Source organism: Manacus vitellinus, unplaced genomic scaffold, assembly GCF_001715985.3.
Source record: "Manacus vitellinus isolate BGI_N305 unplaced genomic scaffold, ASM171598v3 scaffold_5_pilon, whole genome shotgun sequence".
NCBI classification, from domain to species: Eukaryota; Metazoa; Chordata; class Aves; order Passeriformes; family Pipridae; genus Manacus; species Manacus vitellinus.
This window is the reverse complement of record NW_021940682.1, coordinates 1,242,649-1,263,056: the sequence shown is the minus strand read 5'-3', so window position 1 is coordinate 1,263,056 and position 20,408 is coordinate 1,242,649. Positions and strand designations below refer to the sequence as shown.

Below are 20,408 nucleotides of genomic sequence, written 5' to 3'. Positions count from 1 at the left end.
ATAAACGATGTAGCTATATTTGCTCCTAAGATGAACAAGGGTTTTTTAAAGTTGTGTGATTTAGGCTTTGGAGTTAACACTCCATTGACTGAACAACAAAATTCCTGCTTCCCAGACCTTTTTCAAAATATAGATTTAGAAAAGTGGTATTCCATCAATAATGCCTGGTCATGCTTCAAATTTTTTGAGGCAAAATTACAACTGGTAATAACTACTTCAAGTGAAAGCTTAGATTGTTTCACAGAACACAAATAACCTAATTAGGGAAGGATATAGAAGTAAATCTGTATTTTGTTTTGAATGTCTGATTTGAAGGTGTTTGAAAGTGGAATTCATCCATGTTATCTTTACATAAAGAATTCTTTCGCGCAGTCTGCAGAGGAAAAAAAAGACTCAGTTTCATGAAAATCAGCAGATGCAGGATGGAGTTCAGCAAATAGTTTGCTCCAAGCAGAGGGAACAAACTGGAAGTCTGCACTGAGGGGAGCAGCTCAGCAACAGTAAATTGCGACCCACAGTGATGAAGGCAGGTACAGAAAAGCAAAAAAAAACCCTCTTTATTAACTATTGAACTTCAGTTTGCATACGGTTATTTTCCTCAACAATAGTTGTATAGAATAGAACGGTGTGAGAAGTGGCAGCTTCACCTGAGGGAGATTTGCACCTCCTGTCTTCAGGGTGTGGTTACAGCGTTATGGGGTGTTACACCGCAGATACACGAGTGCTAAATGTCACACACGGCCCCACCGAATCCCAGACGGGCTTACTGACACAGGCAGGTGAGCTAAGCATGAAAGCAAAACACGCTCCAAACAGTGAGGCTACAGCCATGCTCTGCTGTTGCATTCCCATCTGCCTGCATTTCAGCTACAACTCAAATTTTTAGTAGCAGAGGACCTAGAGATGTACTGCAGCTCACCCTCAGCAAAGAAGAGATGTTTCCAGGTGGGTATCCTTACAAACAGTGTTAGGAGTATCAGCAGGCTTCCAACATGGAGTTAATTCTTCAGTCTCTGAGTTTTGCTGTTAAAAGAAAATGAAGGGGACTGAGGTGAAAGGGTTTCTCAGCTCCAGTTTGGCAAAACGAACTCTCTTTTCACAGCATTACCAAACAAGGCAAACAGTGAATCAGCCTTTGATTTTAGTAGGCATTTAAGCACGCTTCAGCAATTGCCTGTGAATGCCTTCCTTAACATGCTTAAACTAACTGGACTGTTTTGTTTGACTTCTCTTTCTTCATTTTTTTTGCAGTCTCTGAAATGCGGGACAAGGTCCTAAGCTAATCTGCATAGGCATCTAAACCGTGTTAGCTAACTGCTCCTATGTTATGACACTTGCAATTTTAAATTTTCTAAAATAATTCAGTGCTCAGAGAGCTGAGCTCCAGTGGAAATTTGTCCATCTCACCTGCAGCTAAGGAGCGCTGGAAATCTAGCTGGAGGCCCAGCACTTCAATCTGTTGAGCTCCCTGGTTTGCAACTTCATAATGTTTCCCTCTTTTGACACCCCAGTTTTGTCAACAAAGAATTTTAAAAGAGGGGAAGTGAGGGAAGGATGTATAAGCAGCAATGAGGTTACAGGAGAGGATCCAAAACTGTTTCAAAAGTTTTCTTCTGTGGTCGGTTGGTTCCTCACTTTTTTCTTTTCTTTCTAAGTAGTCTCTGATTACTGAACCAGAGTTAATTCAAGCAGAGCCACCAAAAGTCTTTTACTGGATACTAGTGAGTGCAGCCAGGAGGGCTGTGGATGAGCAGGGTGAGTGGAAACTCTCTGCTCTCATTTCTTGTGTGGTTTAGCTTCAGTAGGAAAATGGGGCAGCTTCTCCTCTCCCCTTAGCTGGAACCATGTTTCGTTTTCAATGAGCATTTAGAAAACTGTTCCAGGGAAGGGAGGATGGGTGGGAGTGAAATAAGTTTTCCAGGCGTTCATGAAAATGCATGTGGGACAAATTTACCTGCTTCCTTTTCTCTACAATTTGACAGGGAGAATTTTAAAAAATATCTTGTGGGAAGTAAGAGAATATAGACTATTTAAAGACAGTAGTACTTGTGTCCTGAAGTCACTTAGAAATGTCTAACTAATCTCCATCTAATAATCTAAATAATACTCAACATGTAAAAACTACATATTCTCAAAAACTATGCTTTTCAATGTGCTTTGTAATCTAGATGCTTAGGTAAATTTTTTCTGTCTCTCATTAACTTTAAGATTCTTTTATGTGGTTCTATGCTTCTCCAAATAGCATCTTATGCTGTCTGAAATATTTGCTAAGGGCCAAATTCTGTCTTTCACTGCATACAGTTTGAGTTGAAATCCTGAATAATACACAAACCTACTAGGAAACAAAAAGCTGATTGTCTATTTCAGTAAATGTCTGATTACATTTAAAACCATGTGTGTATTGTTTTGATCCCTCATGCACTGTGAAACTGAGGTTTGAGAGTAGCATTTCAATTTTTTATAGAAACAGTGTCTAGCAGTGATATTACAATGTGAAGATTAGGTCTCACCTCGTTGTAACGAATAAATTGAGACCAAAATTAAGTGAGTAGCCAGGGTCACCCACTGAGTTAGTGGAGAAGGCAGGTTTAGAACTCAGCTCCCATATATATTCTTTCCCTAATGAACCTAGTTAACCCAGTAGTGCGAATGAGGAGAAAAAATAATTTGAAACCATGTGAAACTATCCATAATTACTGCACCACGGGAGAAATTCCATTTAATGTCTGCTTTGTCATTCCCGTATCTTAAGATGTTTTTCCTCCTTCATTTTCCATTGTGCAAACAGATATTTTGTACTACTGGAAACCCAGACGTCTTATCCAAATCATGCAACATTTTAATATAAAATTAAAGTAGGCAAAAGAGTGCTGCTGGTAGCAAATCAATGGATCTTACAGAGGACAGTTGTCAAACTAGAACAGCAAAAAGGAGGAAGCTTGTGGGAGCAGCTGTAATCAACAACATTAGATCCTAAATCTTGTGAAAGTCCCGTGTAATTTGACAGGGAATTATGGCCCAAATCTGTTTGATGTCAGCATGTGTGCAGTTCTGCCTAACGGTGCAGTTGTGTGATGGAGCATTTCTAAGGTAATGATGAGAACTGGGTCTCTCCTCCTTACTCAGGGCCTCACCCAAAATCTGTAGGAGTGGATGGAAATTGGTGTCAATGTGGTTAAATTGGGTCCCTCTAGAAAGCACGTGCCTCATGAGCTCTTTTGTGTATCTGTCCACTCTTCCTTTCCTTTGTTTTTCTTGTCTTTCCCCTCTCAACTTTTTCCCATTTCTCATCTCTCAGTACTTAACCTTCAGGTTTCTGTTTAGTAAACCTACCAAAGTAGAATCAATAGCCTGATGCTTAATCACACTTTTTGCTGCTCAAAATGTCAGGTTTGGGTTTGTTTGTAGAAGGGCTTCTGCGTGCCTTTCATTTTTTAGCTCTGTGCAGGATGTTCTGTACTGCTCAAATCCATTAAGAATGAAAGATTTTGCTGTGGCTGATTGTTCTAATCTCTGTTGGGGCATATATGGAAAAAAAATGTAAAATTCCAGATGTTGGTTCATCTTATCAAGAGATCTGTCCTGGTACTTTAGAATTTTCTCATCAATTCTTCCTAGGTGAAATCAGTAAGGTTCAGTTTTTAAATCTGCTGAGGTAGCTAAGGCATAGTCTAACTATCTGTAAGTAGATGTGAGCATGTTTAAGTGTTTTCTTACGACAGAGAAAAAGGAAATAGAGCACAGAATGGTACCAGGTAGCTGCAAGTACTGGTAGAAATTAAATACTCTTTTGGTAAAATAGACAAAACAAGAGACCATAGCTTGGTGCATCAGCTCCAGTTAAGAGCCTGTCAAGAAACTGTTTCTTCCCTTCAATAGTAAAATTCATGTTTTAGAAACTTGTTTGCGTAACAGGTTTGAAGAGGGGAAGAAAACAAAACATCATATGGAGACCCGAGTGCATATACTCCAGTGCAAAGGAGTACATGAAGGTCACTCCTGACTGATCTCTTGATCCTTGGACAAAACTGAGGAGAAAGTCTAACAAATGCATCGTTTTGCAGTAAATTAGATCAGATTTCCGCATCTCCGCACTCAGTCTGTGAGCTGACAGTTCAGTAAAATGTTCCCTTGTAAGGTTCACCCTCTTAGGAAAAGGGGCAATAATTCATCATTAGAATTTCAGAGTCCAGGTGTAGATGAAAACTGATGGAGCCTCCAGCGAGGCAGGGAAAGTGCACAGAAGAAGAAAATTTTATCTGAAGCCTAATTCCCTGGTTACAGCAGAGAATAATTAAGATAATATTGCTTCAAGAGTTCTTTAATGATTAAAAATCACATATGCAGAATCCATAAATTGGAGGGCAACAAATTGGAAGGATACAGCGTCAGAGATCTGTTTTGTGCACGTTGTAGTGGGAAGCACACCGGTGGCACAACAGCAGCCCGGGCAGCCACAGGAGACCAGGCCCATTCCAAGGACTTTGTTTAGATGCAACAAATCATTTGTCTGTTATTAACCCAGAGCTTGTAATTATGCAGATTGCCATAGATTTTCCTGGGCCTGGAAGTGAGATTGAGGGTTGTTCACACTATAGCAGGCAGCTCAGGGCTGGCCATGCATTACTGAACTTGCCACATTTATCATGTTGACTGATGGCAGCAGAAGCAGGTCTCAGGTCCCAGTGGTTAATGTAGTGGGTAATTAACTGTCATTTGCCTAGTAATAGGCTGATGATCAATGGTTTGTGTGGAAACAAATTCTAATCAGGTAGCTGATAAATGCTCAGGGAGCGAGAGCAATTGAAATTGGGGGAAACTATGTCCAGAATTTCAAAATGGCATTGTGGGGTTTTTATTATTATTATTAATGGCAGAAAACTATGTTCTTCGTATAAACAGCTTTATCCAAAATTAACAATAGCTAATATAAATCTCACATGTTTGTTCTGTGTGTGGTGGGGAAGGACTAACAGCAAGGAGGGCCTCCTTCCCTCTACGTAATTGAAAAATTTTAATGTATCTGGTGCTCAGCTGAAGCAGTTTCTGTGGGGGTCTCTCATTTCAGGACTGCAGAAACCCTCACATAGTGGACTTGGGTGCAGTAAATCTCTGTCCTGCACGGTGCTGAATGACAATCCCAAATTGTTTCACTGCTCTGCAACATGCCAACTGCAACGCTGGCTGTGATGGGCTCCCCCTTTCTCACGCACACACGCACCTGCAAGGAGGACGTGCCGGTGGAAGGTGACACAGCCTGCACCCAGCACCCTCAGTGGCAAGGGGCTTCAGCTGTGTCTCAGGTGTTCAGCTGTTGCACCTAAACCACCTGAGCATTGAGGGGCTGTCTTATCCCCTCCACTGAGCTTGGAGGCGGTGGGACTGTTCTCATCTTTGTGTTTACACGTTGCTGTTGTGTTCGTGCCTTAAAGTCCGACTCTCCTTTTACTGCAGCCACACAGTAACAGAACAATGTACCTACAGTCTCTAGTACCTTTTGCAGCCTGACCTGCTTTCCTTGTACAACTAAACTACCAGTGTGAAGGAAAACACTTTCCTCCGTGGGTATAGTCATCTTCAACACAAAGCCAGCCCATGACTGGAAGGTGTCTTGCGTCCTTCTTACAGATGAGGAATGGAAATCTGAGTGGGATTTAGATAACCTCAACAAAACCCACACATGATGGAGGTAGAACAGGAACTGAATGTTTTACAAAAGGAATATTTATAATCTTCTTAAATAACCTATGATTTTAGTAATCAGACTTAACAGAAATAGAAGTTGACTTGAGTCATTCTAAGAGGAGCCTTGTCCCAGCATTTCTCCAAGTGATCACAGTAACCAGCATCTCAGACAGGAGGAAAAGGTTCACAACTTTTAAATTAAACAGGCATGTATTTTGTAGGCAGCACACCTTAAGTAGAAGCAGAAGGCAAAAGGATTTAGAATTAAGTAGGCTTGTTGGTAACCCATGCAATTCCATAAAATGGAGGGATGTGATTAAAAAACCTGCGTTCATTTTTATGTTACCAAACTGAATTTTCTACAGAGCACCTTTGAATTCATTAGTTTAGAACTGCTTTTAATTTGGTGTTTCCCTTGAGAGCCATTATATTTTTCTGCTGTCAGCCTGATGTTGAGGGAAAAAAGAAAGCTGGCAGATGTGGCGTTTTCATCTAGTGTGCTTCATAGTTAAAAACTGCATTAACTGCTATGCACAAGCAGAGCATTACTTTTAATAATCCATCACAACTATTAAGTAGTTTAAATAAACTTAGTTTCAAAGATTGCTGCCATGTAGAGCCAACATATTTTTTCTTGTTCATTATAATCCTTCTGTGTCACAAAAGGGTGCATATGTATGTTGGCTTGGGTTTTTTGGTGTTTTTTTTTTTGTTTGGGGGTTTTGGTTTGGTTTTGTTTTTTTTTCTTTTTTTTTAATACACCCACTTGAAAAGTATTGAAAAATCTTTAACAAAGGGAACTTAAAAAAAAATTCATATAGATGTCTGGCAAAAACAGCATTTCATATTGTTCTTACAGTATTTTATACTTCTGCTCCTGATGTGACTATATATAGTTTACAGCCTCATTTACTTTAATGTGCTACCTGAATAACATAATCATAGCAATAACTATGGTATAGGGTTGTAAGGTGCATGAACCACTAATGCTTTCTGACGATCTAAATGACTTGTTCATAAAATGTTCTTTTAATAATAGTGGTAAAGCTTTTAGCACTAGATGTCAAAAATGCGAAGAATGTTGGCTTTTTCAAGTGTTATTTCTTTTCTAGCTAAAGTGTATTTAAATAATAACTAGCACCAAAAGCCAAGGTTACGTGGCTCTGTCCTGCGTGGCAGAATCATAGTAGAAGACTCTTCCCACTTGTGCAAACAGCTTAACCTCTGTCTGCACAGTTATGTAACATCCCTAATGTGTTGTTTCTTTTGTTTAGTTTAACAAGATGTTTCTTTTATCAAGAAAGGTCAGTATAACCTGCAGAAAAAAAAAATAACATCACAATAGGTGCAATATTAGTCTGTCAGTACTTCATAAAGCTCTCTTGGGCAAGACTGTGCCTTCATGTTGTAAATTGGGCAGATTTGGACCATCAAAGACCAGCCTTTCCAAAAGGAGGTGTGCTGGGAAGTCGATCAAAGACCAGGTTGAGGGGAAAAAAAAATTAAAAATTAAAAAAAATAAAATGTGGAGCGAGTTTCCTTTTCAGTTAAGCATCTTCAGGAATATATTTCTTTCTGTATCTCCAGGTTATTTGGCGTTACAGGAAACTGTGCTGCCTGCAGTAAGCTCATACCTGCTTTTGAGATGGTGATGAGAGCAAAGGACAATGTTTATCACCTGGACTGTTTTGCATGTCAGCTTTGTAATCAGAGGTAAGAGAATTTCTTGGGTCTGTTCCATAAGCTAAGTGCTAATTCAGCACTGGTGTGGTCATATATTCCAGAGAAGAGGAAACATCCACCAGCAGTGGAAACCCAAGACTGAGAGTAAGACCTGGATACTTTTCCTGGGACTGATACAGAACATTTTTCATGACCTTGGCCAGAAAACTTTTTGTGCCTCAAATCCCGCATCAATAAAAAAGAATAATGTTACTTCCTCTCCTTCAAAAGACTGTCTGTCAAGTTTAATTAATTAATATTTATAAAGGTCTTTGAGATCCTTTTCTGCAGAAGAGTATAGCAGTACCATTTGTCATTATTGCATTAATTTCACTTAATTCTTCATTTTATCACATGTATTTATTTTAAAGTACACATTGTTTCTTCCCGTTGCCAGAACTGTAATCATTTAAATTTAAAAGATGTTGTTCCCACCATTTCCTCTGTAGCAGCATTGGACCTCTTATAGACCTATTTTTCATTTCCATATCCTAACTGTAGGTAATAAAAATCTCAAGGATCCAAACCCGACACTTTGTTCTGAAGCATTGCACATGTGGCACAGCTGGAGAACAAATGTAAATAATGGTAAAATTGTAACAACTGATTTTTTCATAGGGGAATGCAACCAAATTTATACCAAATACTCTCAGAATGGTGGCCAAATCCTGTCAGAGATTTCACCGAGAGCTCCATTTCTGACTCCACGAGAGCTGCTGGCAGCTTTGCCAGTGACTTCTATCAGGTCTAGGAACTGAGAGAGCCAATTATGTCCTCTCCTTAATGTCTCTATTATTTTCAGGTTTTTTTCAGTTATTACATGATCCTATTTAGCATTTTATGGCATTCATATTTTTTTCAGTTTCAGGTGGGAAGAAACGCAAGATGTACATTTCTAGGGAGGTAATAAAAAATTAGGAAGATAACCCTCTAACACAACAAAGTTAGACACAGCTCTAAATAAGCTTTCTTAACTCACCTTGTCCTGCAGTTTATTATTTTTTAACACTGTAGTCATTTAAAAATCAAACATCCCTAAAGAACCGTAAAATGTACAGCTGCTAATAAGTGTAGCACACTACAATTATGCTCTTTAAAAAAAAGCCAAATTGACCTTTTTCATCATGTTGCATGGGAAATTAAAATACCAGGCAAGTAATAACTGCCGCTTAAACTATATAATAATGCAAAGTAATTATAGGTTCTAATGCTATTTAAAGTCCTATATCAATTTTGTCTTGCTACAGAAGTAAGAAACTCTATTCTGAGCAAGGCAGACAGAGGCTCCCATAGCACCCATTCAAGAAAGACACACACACTCTCCTAGGTTTCGTTTCTTAAACCCTTCACATCCCTGTTTTTTTCCAAAGCATGGTTCTAGTATCATTATTAAAGCCCCTAATATATTTCTGTTGTTCGCTTCATTTATTACATGCCATAATGGGCCTGCATATCTTTAGTGTTGGTTATGCACAATTAGCACTTAGTTATTGTCTTGTCACTTCAGCCCATACAAGACAAACTTCTTTAATGTAAGAAGTCAGCTAATCTTCATCAGTCAAGCAAAGCAGACAATGTTTGTTAGCCAGAGTGCAAAAGATTTTCATCATAGTTAGCACTCATGGATCTGAGGAAGTGAAATTTCTTTTTTTCTCCCCCCTCTCCTCCCCCCCCCCCCCCCAAAAAAAAAAGGCACAGCTGTTGTAATTATTTTAATATTCCTCTTCTACCATTACAATTGTGGACTAATGTACAAATTCACTGCAGCTAATACACATTGTACTGGGCTTTGGGGCCACTGACCTCCTGGAAAAGTGCTGTGAGGTGCTCCTGAAATGGAGCTTTACTGGGATATTTAATAGTTCTTAACCTCATGATTCCTGAGCCTTCAATCTAGTATTTTATTTTATTTTTACTTTGTAGTTTGGGCAAAGGGTTGCTGAAATAGTATTAAGGTGTCTTAGACTAAAACAAAACCATCAATTTACCTGAAATACACTGTTCATCTAGTGAAAACAGGGTGTGGTTCCAGAAGTTCCAAAGAATTTCAGAAATTCTCAGAAGTGACCCTAATCCTGATTATATTGCAATAGCTATCATGAAGCCTATTAAAGCAGACTGCCTATAGGGTACCTATCTTCCTCACAATTTGGAGCTAGTGGCACTCTGAAGAATTAATTTTGTTGTTTTCTTACAATAAATCCTATTTCATGGATGCTCCAACATAGCTCTTCTGCGGTTCCTATGGCAAAGCATCCCACTGACTACATTCTCCCATTAATAAATATCTTCAAATCTTTTGTTTTTCATCATTTGTGTAGCAATAAAACCCTGAAATGCTAGACACCTGACGCATCACCCATTTTGGAGTTTTTTACATCTACTATGAAACGTCTTTCTCTTTTCTTTTAAACTGAATAATCTTGTCAGTCACCATGTCACTAATAATTTCAATTGTCCTTCTTAGGATCCTTTTTTCTTCTTCTAGTTATGCTAAACAAAATCAAACAGTGGATTCTGAGTAAGGATGAGTTTATATAACAGTTCAACTTTATTGAAAGTTAAACTTCTGCGCCTTCATATGCAGAATAATGTTATTGAGAGTCTTTAGGTTTGCTCTTTCCTTTCACTTCAGCCACTAATTCCACTAATCCAGAATTTATTTATTGAAGAGAACATTTTTATTTATAAACACATCAGCAATGTCCAAAAATTACCAATGGATGTAGCAAGGCTCACCAGCTATTGCAAGGCCTGTATGTTTAGCCATATTCCCCAATTTCACATTCTCTTCCCCCATTCAATATAAAATCCTTTGGGTCATTCTCTACAGTAGTTCTGCAGAGTATATAATGCTCTTTTTTTGGTTCCACATTTCACTTTCAGTTATCAAATATCATTTAGGTTTTTCCCTGACAGAACACATGCAACATTCTTGAGCATACAGAGTTGTTTCTTCAGTTTGCATTACTTTGTCTTTGCCAACACTGAATTTCTTCTGACTTTCTGTGCTCCTTCCAGTCCCTCCTGCCATCCAAGCTAGCTAATAATTATATTAACACTGATGCTTGGGGCAGCCCATTCTTCAGGCTTGCTATTGCATGACCCTCACATTGGTACCCTTTAAATAGTTGATCCTGACCCAGTGAGAGAGATGCCTGCCTGTTTTTGCCTAGTGCTTTTGTGAAAGATTTGGTGTTTTTTCTGCTTTTGTGTACAACTTCACTGTTTCCTTTTTTAGTTTCGAGTACCTACAACTCACCATCTAGAGCAAGTCTCAGTGTGGATGGTAGCTAGACCCCCTTGGTTTCGGAGGACTTTTGTTTGGGCCATGAACTCCAGCTCTGAGCTGACTCATAACATGCCTGTCTCCTCTTATTGGCCTCCTGAACCTGACATTTGCAGAGTGAGGAGAAAGAGGCATTGTCTCACATACTGTATTCCAAGAAGAAAGACTGTAGACAGAGGCAGCCTGAAAGAGATCTCCTGAGCCACCAAGCCTAGTCTCCTGATGTCAGATAGGCACTGTCTCCTATTTTTTCTTTCATAAAGCTATTCAGCCTTGAGATCTAATTGCTCCATCAAGCCAGTTGTTGAGATATTTCCCTCATTTTTTTCTTGATACTGATGCTTACAGCTGTAGCAATTTTGTGAATATTAAGCTCTGCTCATAGCCTAAAGGTTTTAGCATCCTCTTATCTCCCATGTCTCTGTCCAGCTTACTCCTAATTTGAAGTTTTTCCATCACCTAAATGCCCGCAGAGCTTAGTGACAGTCATCTTAATGGTGTGAGTGTTCCCCTTTCTTCTCTGCAAACATATTAAACTTCTCAGAAGCCACTCACCTTATATTGACAGGAGCTTCAATACACTTAATTTCTGCAGAAAATTTAAAGGGGGGGAAAAAAAAGGAAACCACTGGAAAAATAAACTTGTAAACAGACACTGCCATTCACACTTTGTCAGGTTGCATGTGTGTGACTAGCAAAATGGAGTGGAAAATCTTACAAGTGGGCTCAGCTGTATCTTTGCCTGACACTTTTGACTACAGCAATGATGTCAGTCTGCCTTCGGCTTTCCCACTTTCCCGAGTTTATGTCTCCTTCCTTTCACTCTCTGTCGGCATCTTTAGCAGCTTGTTCCATATTTCTGAGATATTTTCTCTCTGCCGTTTGAAGTCAACTCAGGGTATGGTTTAAAACCCCCATCTGCTGTCACTGAGAGGTGTTTAAATCTACAGTTCTACCCTTCTGTCTGAAATAGCCTTTATTTTTAATGGGAACTGGACTGAAAATGGTTACACACTCATTCAAATCGCTGTCCTGATGTAGCTGTAAACACCTCCAGTATAAGCTGTTAAATGCCCACACAATGCTGCCTTTGTTCTCTGTCAAGTGGGGAGGAGGGAATGCAATTCCAGGGGCATCCTTATTTCAAACACCAGTACCAGATTTTTTTCATGAGTGGTCATTTTATAAATTCTGAAAATACTACTTATTTTCATTGAGTGTCTCTAAATTTAGAATAAAAATTAATACATTGTCCATACCTGTTGTTTAAAACATAGTAAATGAAAAACATACCACTTTGAGATTTGTCATTATGAGTTGAGCTGGGATTCTGCGTGTTCCTACACTCCATCGTACTGGTGAAAATGTACAGACCCAGGCACAGATCATATTTTCCAGACTTTGAAATGGGCATTTTGACAGAACCCCAGAATTAGTAAAGCAGAGGTGTGGACTGATGAACTGTCATGTTAAAGGGTAGCTTAGTTCTCTTAGTGATGCAGAGTAATGTTAGTGTGAGTTACAATGGAAACGCAAAGAAACTTAAAAAAAAAGAGGAAAGGGGAAAAGCAGAGGACATTGATTGCAAAAAGCAGAAGAGAAGGGTGTAGGTGTGGTAAGTCTGAGATTCCTTTATCTTCGAGGAAATCAATTAAATGCTTACAGATTTTGTTTCTTTCTACAACAAAGATCTGACTTAACCAGAGGAGACACACACACAGCCATCTTTGTTCACAGCAATATTTCTCTCACTTTCTTAAGAAACCTTCAGTACCTTGACATGCATCTTGTGCATCAGAAAAGATGACAGACAGCAGTGAGATCTCCTTAAATATCTGTTCTGAACAATGAAAGAGCTATTTCTCAAAATGGGAGTTTTATACTTCTTGTGATTAGTCTAGATGCACCTTCCCCTTCCAAACAAGGTGATAACAGAGGTCATTTTGTAATATAAATGGCCTTCCTTTTGCCATTGTAAAATACGACAGGAGTTCTAGGATGTAGGTTAATTATAATGGTCATTCTACTAATGTCACAGTCGTGTCAAAAGTACTATTATCAATTTATGGTGGTAAGTCCAATCTGGCATGTTAATGCAGCCTATTGTATATTCTTTCCCGTTCATCTTGCATGCCTATTAAAGAAATTGGGTGAGGGTTTTAGGGAAGGCTGAAGACTACCATCTACCTGCTAGAAGAGTAATAGTCTTGCCTAATTATATACTCCTAACACAGTGGCATCTTAATATGCTCCTTGACTCCATTTGGTATACATGTCCAAATTGTGCCCTGATTTACATCCTATGCCGATTCTGTAAAAAAACCCCAACCTTAGTGGAAAGATGCATTTACCCTTCCATTCAAAGCTAAGCTGGGTTTAAATCTTAGAGTGTGTAAAACCAGTCTGCAGTAGTTATAGATTTAGCTCTTTCACTTCAGAGGAGGCTAAATCTGTTTTTGAGAGTCAAATAAGGTTGAAAGTGTGAATGGACAGAATTTGTCATACTTCATCTGCCTGCTTGCTTTGTCTCGTTGTACCTGGGAGCTAACATGCCACCATTACAGGTTTTTCACCTGGTGCTTACCTCTTTGTCACCTAATGAGTGCACAATTCACACATTTATTACTCAGGGGCCAGCACGAGCCTCACCGTCAGTCTTTGCCAAATACGTTTCAGTCACTGAACTTGCACCGCATGAAAACAGTTGCAGAATTTGGACCACAATTATTGCAAGTAACAGGTTTCCCCCCAGGCACGAAGGATCATCTGGGTGAACCCAGAGGATGTCTTACCATGCAGACAGACCCCAACCCCACAGGTTATCAAAAACCAAGCGTGTCTAGACAGGCCACTGGCAGCCTCTCCACAAGACAGCTGTACACTTGGAAGGTAAATGATTTGTGGAACTGTGTATGTTTAAAGCCATTCATGCATAAAGCTGTCAAATGCCACGTAGACACAGGTAGAGCATTTCTGGCTCGACATATTAACACTGCACAAGCAAAAGGCATTGACAGTTTTTATTAGGAAAGGCATCCTGACACCCCGGTGTAGCTGGTGCAGTTTAATTCCAACTGTGTCACTTCTCTGAGGGCTGAGAAACTAAATCCTCCAGCCAGGATTTTGCAACATTGCAGGAAGTCACACGTGTGAGTAGTGCCGGGCAAGTGAATTGCACTTGAGCAGCGTCTTTTTCATTTGCTAAATATTTTAAACAAATTAACCTGCTAAGCTTTTTATTAGTCTGGAACACAAAGGAATACATAGCTGAATAACGTTAACAGTTCAGAGTTAGGGTTTTCTGCTGGATGCAGAGGTGGTTTTGTCTCCCACTGGTGACTGACCCAGCAGGAGAGACACCTTGCTGTGCAGTAACCCTCTGATGTGGTGGGCACTGCCAGCCTGGCAGCTCCTGCTCAGTCTCCATCATTAATTCGTGGGCAAACTGTAGCAGAGTGACTGATTTGTCACAATACAATAACTTTCCCTGATTTTAGTCCATATTAATCCGTATGTTTATTTAAGAGAAACTAAGAAGGAGTGGGTTTAGGGGTTCTTTGTTGTAGTTAAATATTACTTCTTTGGGAAAAATAAATTTACATATGGGTACTAGTTAAGACTCTTTTACTTAATCTTGTGAGATACACTAAAGAATTTTTTTTGGCATTGCTGTCAATGGACGAAATTACAAAAGACGGGAACTAGAAAAAATGCCAAAGAACAGCTTTTCTGCATGAGTTCTACATTTCAACATAGCTGCTCAAAATCATTTGTGTTGTTAGTAGTCTGGTACACCAGGATTGGGGTGAGAAGAATAACAGGAACCTTTAAATTCTGTAAAAGAGTCTTGACCACAAATAAGTTAAAGATTTCGGGATCATTCCCTAATCTTTATTTTCAATCATCATCATCAGCAGGCAGTAATCCTACAGAAAAAAAAAGTCCACAAATAAACAAACCAATTTTCCTTTAAGAGCAAAGCTAATTCTTTTCAATCCACTTTTTTATTACACTATTTTCCCTCTATCTATTTAGCTAGCATAAGGATAAATTTCCAAAGCTACCCAGTTGGAAAATAAATGGGTTCACTGTTTGTCTAGCATTCCAATCTTCACAAATGTAAATCAGTCCAACTGCTACTCATTTAAACCTCCAACTTCACAAAACATTAAAGGACTGCTTTCCATACACAATTTAATCTGTGACAATTCACCAAGATTTCTGCTTGAACATCATTAGAGATTGACTCTCCCATAAAGACAGACCACTATCAAAGGTCAGGTGGGTCAACCTGTGTCATCTACGGAGTTTTACTGGGTCAACTACAGTAGGCACCATTGTTTGAAGGTTAAATTGTTACAATTAAATACATATACAGCTATTCCCACAGCTACTCTGCTGTTAAATCCACCGTAAACAACACAAGCATTTATATCTGACCCTAATTGTGTCCAAGATGTCACCATTTGGAAATTATACAAAAAAGGACATTATAATCCATTACACATTAAACAATACTTTATGTAGTGAGATCCATAATTAGCTGGTAGAGGCTGGTTTCATTTATTCACATCAGTGTTAAGGGGTTCATTTAGGTTACTTTCTTTCATTTTAATTGGAATAATGCGAGCAGTGCCTCCCAATATATTTTATAGCTGGAGAGTTCACTATAAACAAAGGCATGTAACCCTGCCAAGGCAGTCACTAGGGAAACGTTTTCTCTGTGTTGGCCCTATTCACTTATTTCCTAAGTATCTTCAAGAAGACTGGCTTTGTCAAGGGGAAGGGTTGAGGGCATGTCAGGGAAGAGCCTTCTTAAATTCAAGTGTACTGCTTAGCTGGGAAATCCTACTTTACTTGAAGTTTGAAGCCAGCCAGCCAGGAGCATTAACATTATGTGACTTTCCTAGTCATCAGAGAAAATCAAATGAAATCTCTCAGAAGCGTTTTGTAGCAATCAGATCATTCTGATGCACGTAATAGTATAACAAGGTCGGTACACTGATACCACAGGAGAGAGAGTAGTTAGCTGTGTAACTAAATTTATGATCAACTCCTACAGGAAAAAAAAAAAGGTTTGTCTGCATGCCTGTGTGCTTCTGGTTTCCACCACAATATATGTAAAAGTTGTGTGCTAGGAACGGTTCTCAGAACCACCACTTTAAATTGAATCTAGCGATATATCCAACCGGAATGTAAGGAGAGACTCTCACTGGCACGCCCTCACAGGGCAAATATAACATGTCTCAGACAAGCTTTCTACTGCATATGATCACTTTGTTTTCTTTGCTTTTCTTCTGATTTGTACGAAAGCGGGACATGTACTTTTCGCTCAGCTCAGTAGCCTGGGATATTTGTTGTGTTTTGTCTGCGTGCCAGCGACCCGATCCAAGACTCCCACAGTCTTCGGTGGGCTTTGAATGAAGTCTTTGGCCAGGGAAGCAAAAGTGCTCGACTGCACTAGGTTTTGCTGAAAGCACAGGATTAATTCTGGTACCAGAGCAACACCTCTGCTGGGCTTTCACACATGTGCACCCGTCTGTGTGTGCTGTACAGACAGCAGCGGCGTGAGCCGGGCAGTGCAACAAACCCACAAACACAGGCTGTACCATCCTTATGTGTAAGATCATATCACAACGTTCATCCTCAGACTATATCTCTTCTTTTTTTTTTCTCTTTGTTGTTGTAATTTCAGATTTTGTGTTGGAGACAAATTTTTCCTGAAGAACAACATGATTCTCTGCCAGACAGACTATGAGGAGGGTTTAATGAAAGAAGGTTATGCGCCCCAGGTTCGCTGATTGGATGCCACACCACTAAGAATAAAAAGCACTATGTTCTTTTATCTTTTTTGCTCAACATGTATATAAGAAATGACACAGGAACCTACTGAATAGCATAGATATAGGGAGACTGAATGGTTGCGTGACATAAAAGGTGGACTGCATCTGTATGTAGTGAAAATTGCTCCAGTTCAGAGTTGAATGTTAATTAAAAAAGTACTGTACATACAGCTGGATTCTTTTTGCTTGCTCTTGGGGGTTTTTGTTTGTTTGGGCTTTTTTGTTTCTTTTTGTGTCACTTGGCATGAGATGTTTATTTTGGACTATTGTACATAATGTATTGTAATATTTGAAGCACAAATGTAATACAGTTTTATTGTGTTACCATTTGTGTTCCTGTTTGCTTCTTTGTATTGTTGCATTTAGTACAATCAGTGTCTAAACTTACTGTATATTTATGCTTTCTGTATCTACCAGCTATTTTAAATGAGCTGTATCTTTCTAGTAAAAAGCATTAAAGAGCAAATCCCAACCATTATGCTACACTTAGAGCTTAAGAATACTGTTTACATTAAAACTATTTAGAAAATTAATAACTAGCAGCACGTGCTGCTAATGATGCTATGGTTAAGGGTCTATCAGCACTTCTGTTATAAGCCTCTATTTTTCAGGGGTTAAGCATCTGCTGTTTAATTGCATAGATTTTCCTCAAAGAGCACTTTTATTTTACTACAAAATTTTGAAAAGCAAATCTGACTGGTTTGGGATATATTATAAAAGGTGCAAAAGTTAATGATTTTGGGTGCTGCTTTTGCACCCTGTAGGCATTCCAAATGCCTGGATTTGATTTTTAATTTAGCTGGAAATTAAGCCCTAATGCAAACCAGTGCCTCTGGGTATCTTATTTTTTATATATATATAAATATATATGTTATTTTCTGAAATTATTTAGTTTGGGGGCAGGGGAAAGGAAAGGGAGAAGACTTCTGTTTATATACATTTTAAAAAATTCTTAAAATTTGACAGGTCTCTCTCTCCCTCTCTCTGTTTCCTTTTTCTCTTCTTTTCTTTTTCTTTTTTTTTTTTTTTTTAATCAGGGCTTAACCCTAAAGTTTTCTGGGGCTGTGTGCTCAACAAACCCTGGAAAAAAGTGAAAGTAGAAGGCACTGTAAACAGCCCCCTCTGAGGGTCTATTTACATTAAAGAAATGACCCTGAGCTGACACTAGGAGAGTGACTGGTTACTAATTACCCATCTCAGTGAAAGCTGAAGGTAATTTAAATGCTGATGTGGATGGGACAAAACTTTGCAATACCAGTACAGAACGGGAGAGTTACCTCTCTCGACTGCATAGGTACTTTGCTGTCCATGTCAACATCCTACATGTTTGTCCCATCAATACTGGCAATTAAAATCCTTTAGGCAGAGGTGAAATCACTGCTGACAGCTCCTGTTGGCAATCAGTCCATTTTGTAAGAGAGGTGGACCTCTGTTTTTAAAGCCATGAAGCTATTGCATCAGCAGGATGTCCCCAAGTGCTCGTGCCCTGACAGAGCTTACAGGTGTTTAGCAAAGGAAGGCAGGATGAATGTGTAAAAAGCTGTTAAATACATAATTAATTCTTGTCTGTTTGTCACTGTAATCTGGCTCGCTGGAAAAACAACCTGTATTAAAAGAAAAAACAAAACAAAAACACCCAAACAACAAAACAGTATTAAGAAAAAAATATACATGAAACCGACTATACCCTATGTTGTTATGAAGCTGAGCTCTTGTTTTAATTTAGATTGAGAACACTCCTCTCTGCTCAAGTTGAGTGCTGTCCTTCCCTGCTCTTCCTGTCCTATTGCTCATTCCAACATGTTTTTCCTGGGGATGATGAAAGAAACTTTGTAATGCAGTGGGGTAATTCCTCTAGTGTATGTTATGAGTACACTGCACAGTGGCTTGACTTAGAAATGGATATTTAGTTCTAATGACTATTGTTACAGTGTGTTTTTGTTTCTGGCTGTGAACCCTTTTAAAAATAAGCATGGCTTATAAAACTTGACTTTGACTCATACAGGACCAGTAAGAAATGCAATGACTCCTCAGGCTGATCTTGCTAATTAGACAAAATAGCTCCACATAGCTTTTCAAATTAAATTTGGCCCTCTTTTGTGGACTTTTTTCCTTCCTAACCTTGAGCACAAGTCTCTTTTCCACTCCTTCCACAGTCCCTTAATGTCTTTGGGATAACGAAGCAGTTGGTGTCAGAGGTATTATTAGGCTCTTCCAGATCTACTTCAGTGCAATAAACAAGCTGTCCTTTCCATGAAGGTCAGGATGGACAGAAAGGGAAGAATCATAGTATCTTATTTTGAGTCCAATTTCAATTTTCTCCTCCAGCCTCTCTTGGGTCTTTCTGTTTGAAGTCAGAAAGATATCTCTTCTGATTTCTACTAGTAGACTGCAGAATGGATAGAAATCCCTGGTTCAGCAACAGGGCCGGAGAAGAGGAAAGAAGGGACTTGGGTTATGGCTTTGACTTCCTGTAAGCTTGGGCAAGTCATTCAACTTCTCTGTGCCTCATTTGTCCCTGTCTGTCAAATGGGGCCAATGCATACACTGCCTTTGTAAAGCATTTTTGGCTCTTCAGGAAAGCAAGAGCCGTGCATGCAGGTGTTACAGGCAGCATTAGGACATCACGGGAGAGGAGGAGCATTCACAGTGGGTAACCACAGATCTGAGAGCACCAGAACCAACTAAACCTGTGGAAGGCTTTGTTGGGGGCGATGGCAACTACACACTAACAGTGCTGTAAATGCTAAAGTGCTCTCTCATTAACACAAAGTGCCACTGCTCAGCTCTCTGTAGACTAAATTAAGACAGTGCAATGGGAAAATAGTGGTTTGTTATAACATGCCATGTTGCTCATATGTGCATGTGTGTGTTTTGTAACATAGGCCAAAGTGCAGAAGAGGAAGGTGGTCCTGCTATGGAGAAATAAAACAGTCTCACCATTCTATCAACCTTACCTGATGTAAGGAAAAGGAAATATTGATATACACATTTGCAGTGCTGCAATGGTATGGCACTGCTTTCAGCACTTTAAGCTCATATATCTTATTCACATACATATCTAAAATTTGTATGTAAAGGATACAGTATAAACTTAGATTTGATGTAGGTCAAAGATAAATCACACATTTTCCTGTATTTCAAACTTCCATCTTGCCTGGCTGTTAAAATAATAACTGGGAGTTGAAATATTTAGTGGAAACATTTACAACTCCAATAAAGTATAAGAACATAAGACAACACTGAAGAGAGATTATCTGCTAGGCCACTTTATTGATCTTTTTGACAGAGGCCTAGACCATTCTTTTGGGTTGCTTTTAGTTATCTGCTTTGGTTCTTCTTCTCCATCACTGTCTGTGTCAACATGCTCTGTCTGCATAGAGCAAAATGTTCTGCTAGTGACCAGTACTCAGTGTATGCTCATTTGCCAGGCAGGAATGCTTCCATTTGTGTCTCCCATCTTTAGGGTATTTTATCTCAATATGTACAAATATCTAAGTTTAGCCAGACAAAAATAATAATAATAACAATAATTTAAAAAAAAAAATCTACTATTCTTGGGTGGCTGGTGTTTGAGCCACATGGAAAAGTACAAATTATCAAACCTAGATTTTCAGCTGCAAAAAGCTCTTCTGACAACCGTAACCTGCTGTGTCTGTAATCTGCCACTACTGGTGATGAACCAAGACAGCCTGGATTTGGCAGAAGCAGTGACCAGGGCTAAAACTTGATCTGTTTCATAATTGTGTTTTTATATTTTTGGTTTTGGTTTTTTTTTCTAAGCACACCTTCTTCTGTTTTCTTATCCTCCCAAGATGCTCAAATTTTTGCTCATGTAATGTAAATAAAGGAAAATCATCCAACAACCC

General features: G+C 39.0%; 1 protein-coding gene across 9 annotated transcripts in view; it reads left to right on the top strand.

Annotated features, from left to right (window-relative positions):
• LMO3 (LIM domain only 3) overlaps positions 1-17,072 on the top strand; it is a 142,758-nt gene extending 125,686 nt beyond the window's left edge. For all 9 annotated transcript variants that reach the window (XM_018080879.1, XM_018080878.1, XM_018080880.2 and 6 more), the window contains 2 exons: positions 7,273-7,398; positions 16,392-17,072. In XM_018080879.1, the coding sequence (XP_017936368.1) occupies positions 7,273-7,398; positions 16,392-16,497 (232 nt within the window). In that variant the 3' untranslated portion in view covers positions 16,498-17,072. The remainder of the gene's footprint in view (positions 1-7,272; positions 7,399-16,391) is intronic.
• The last annotated feature ends 3,336 nt before the right edge of the window (positions 17,073-20,408 follow it).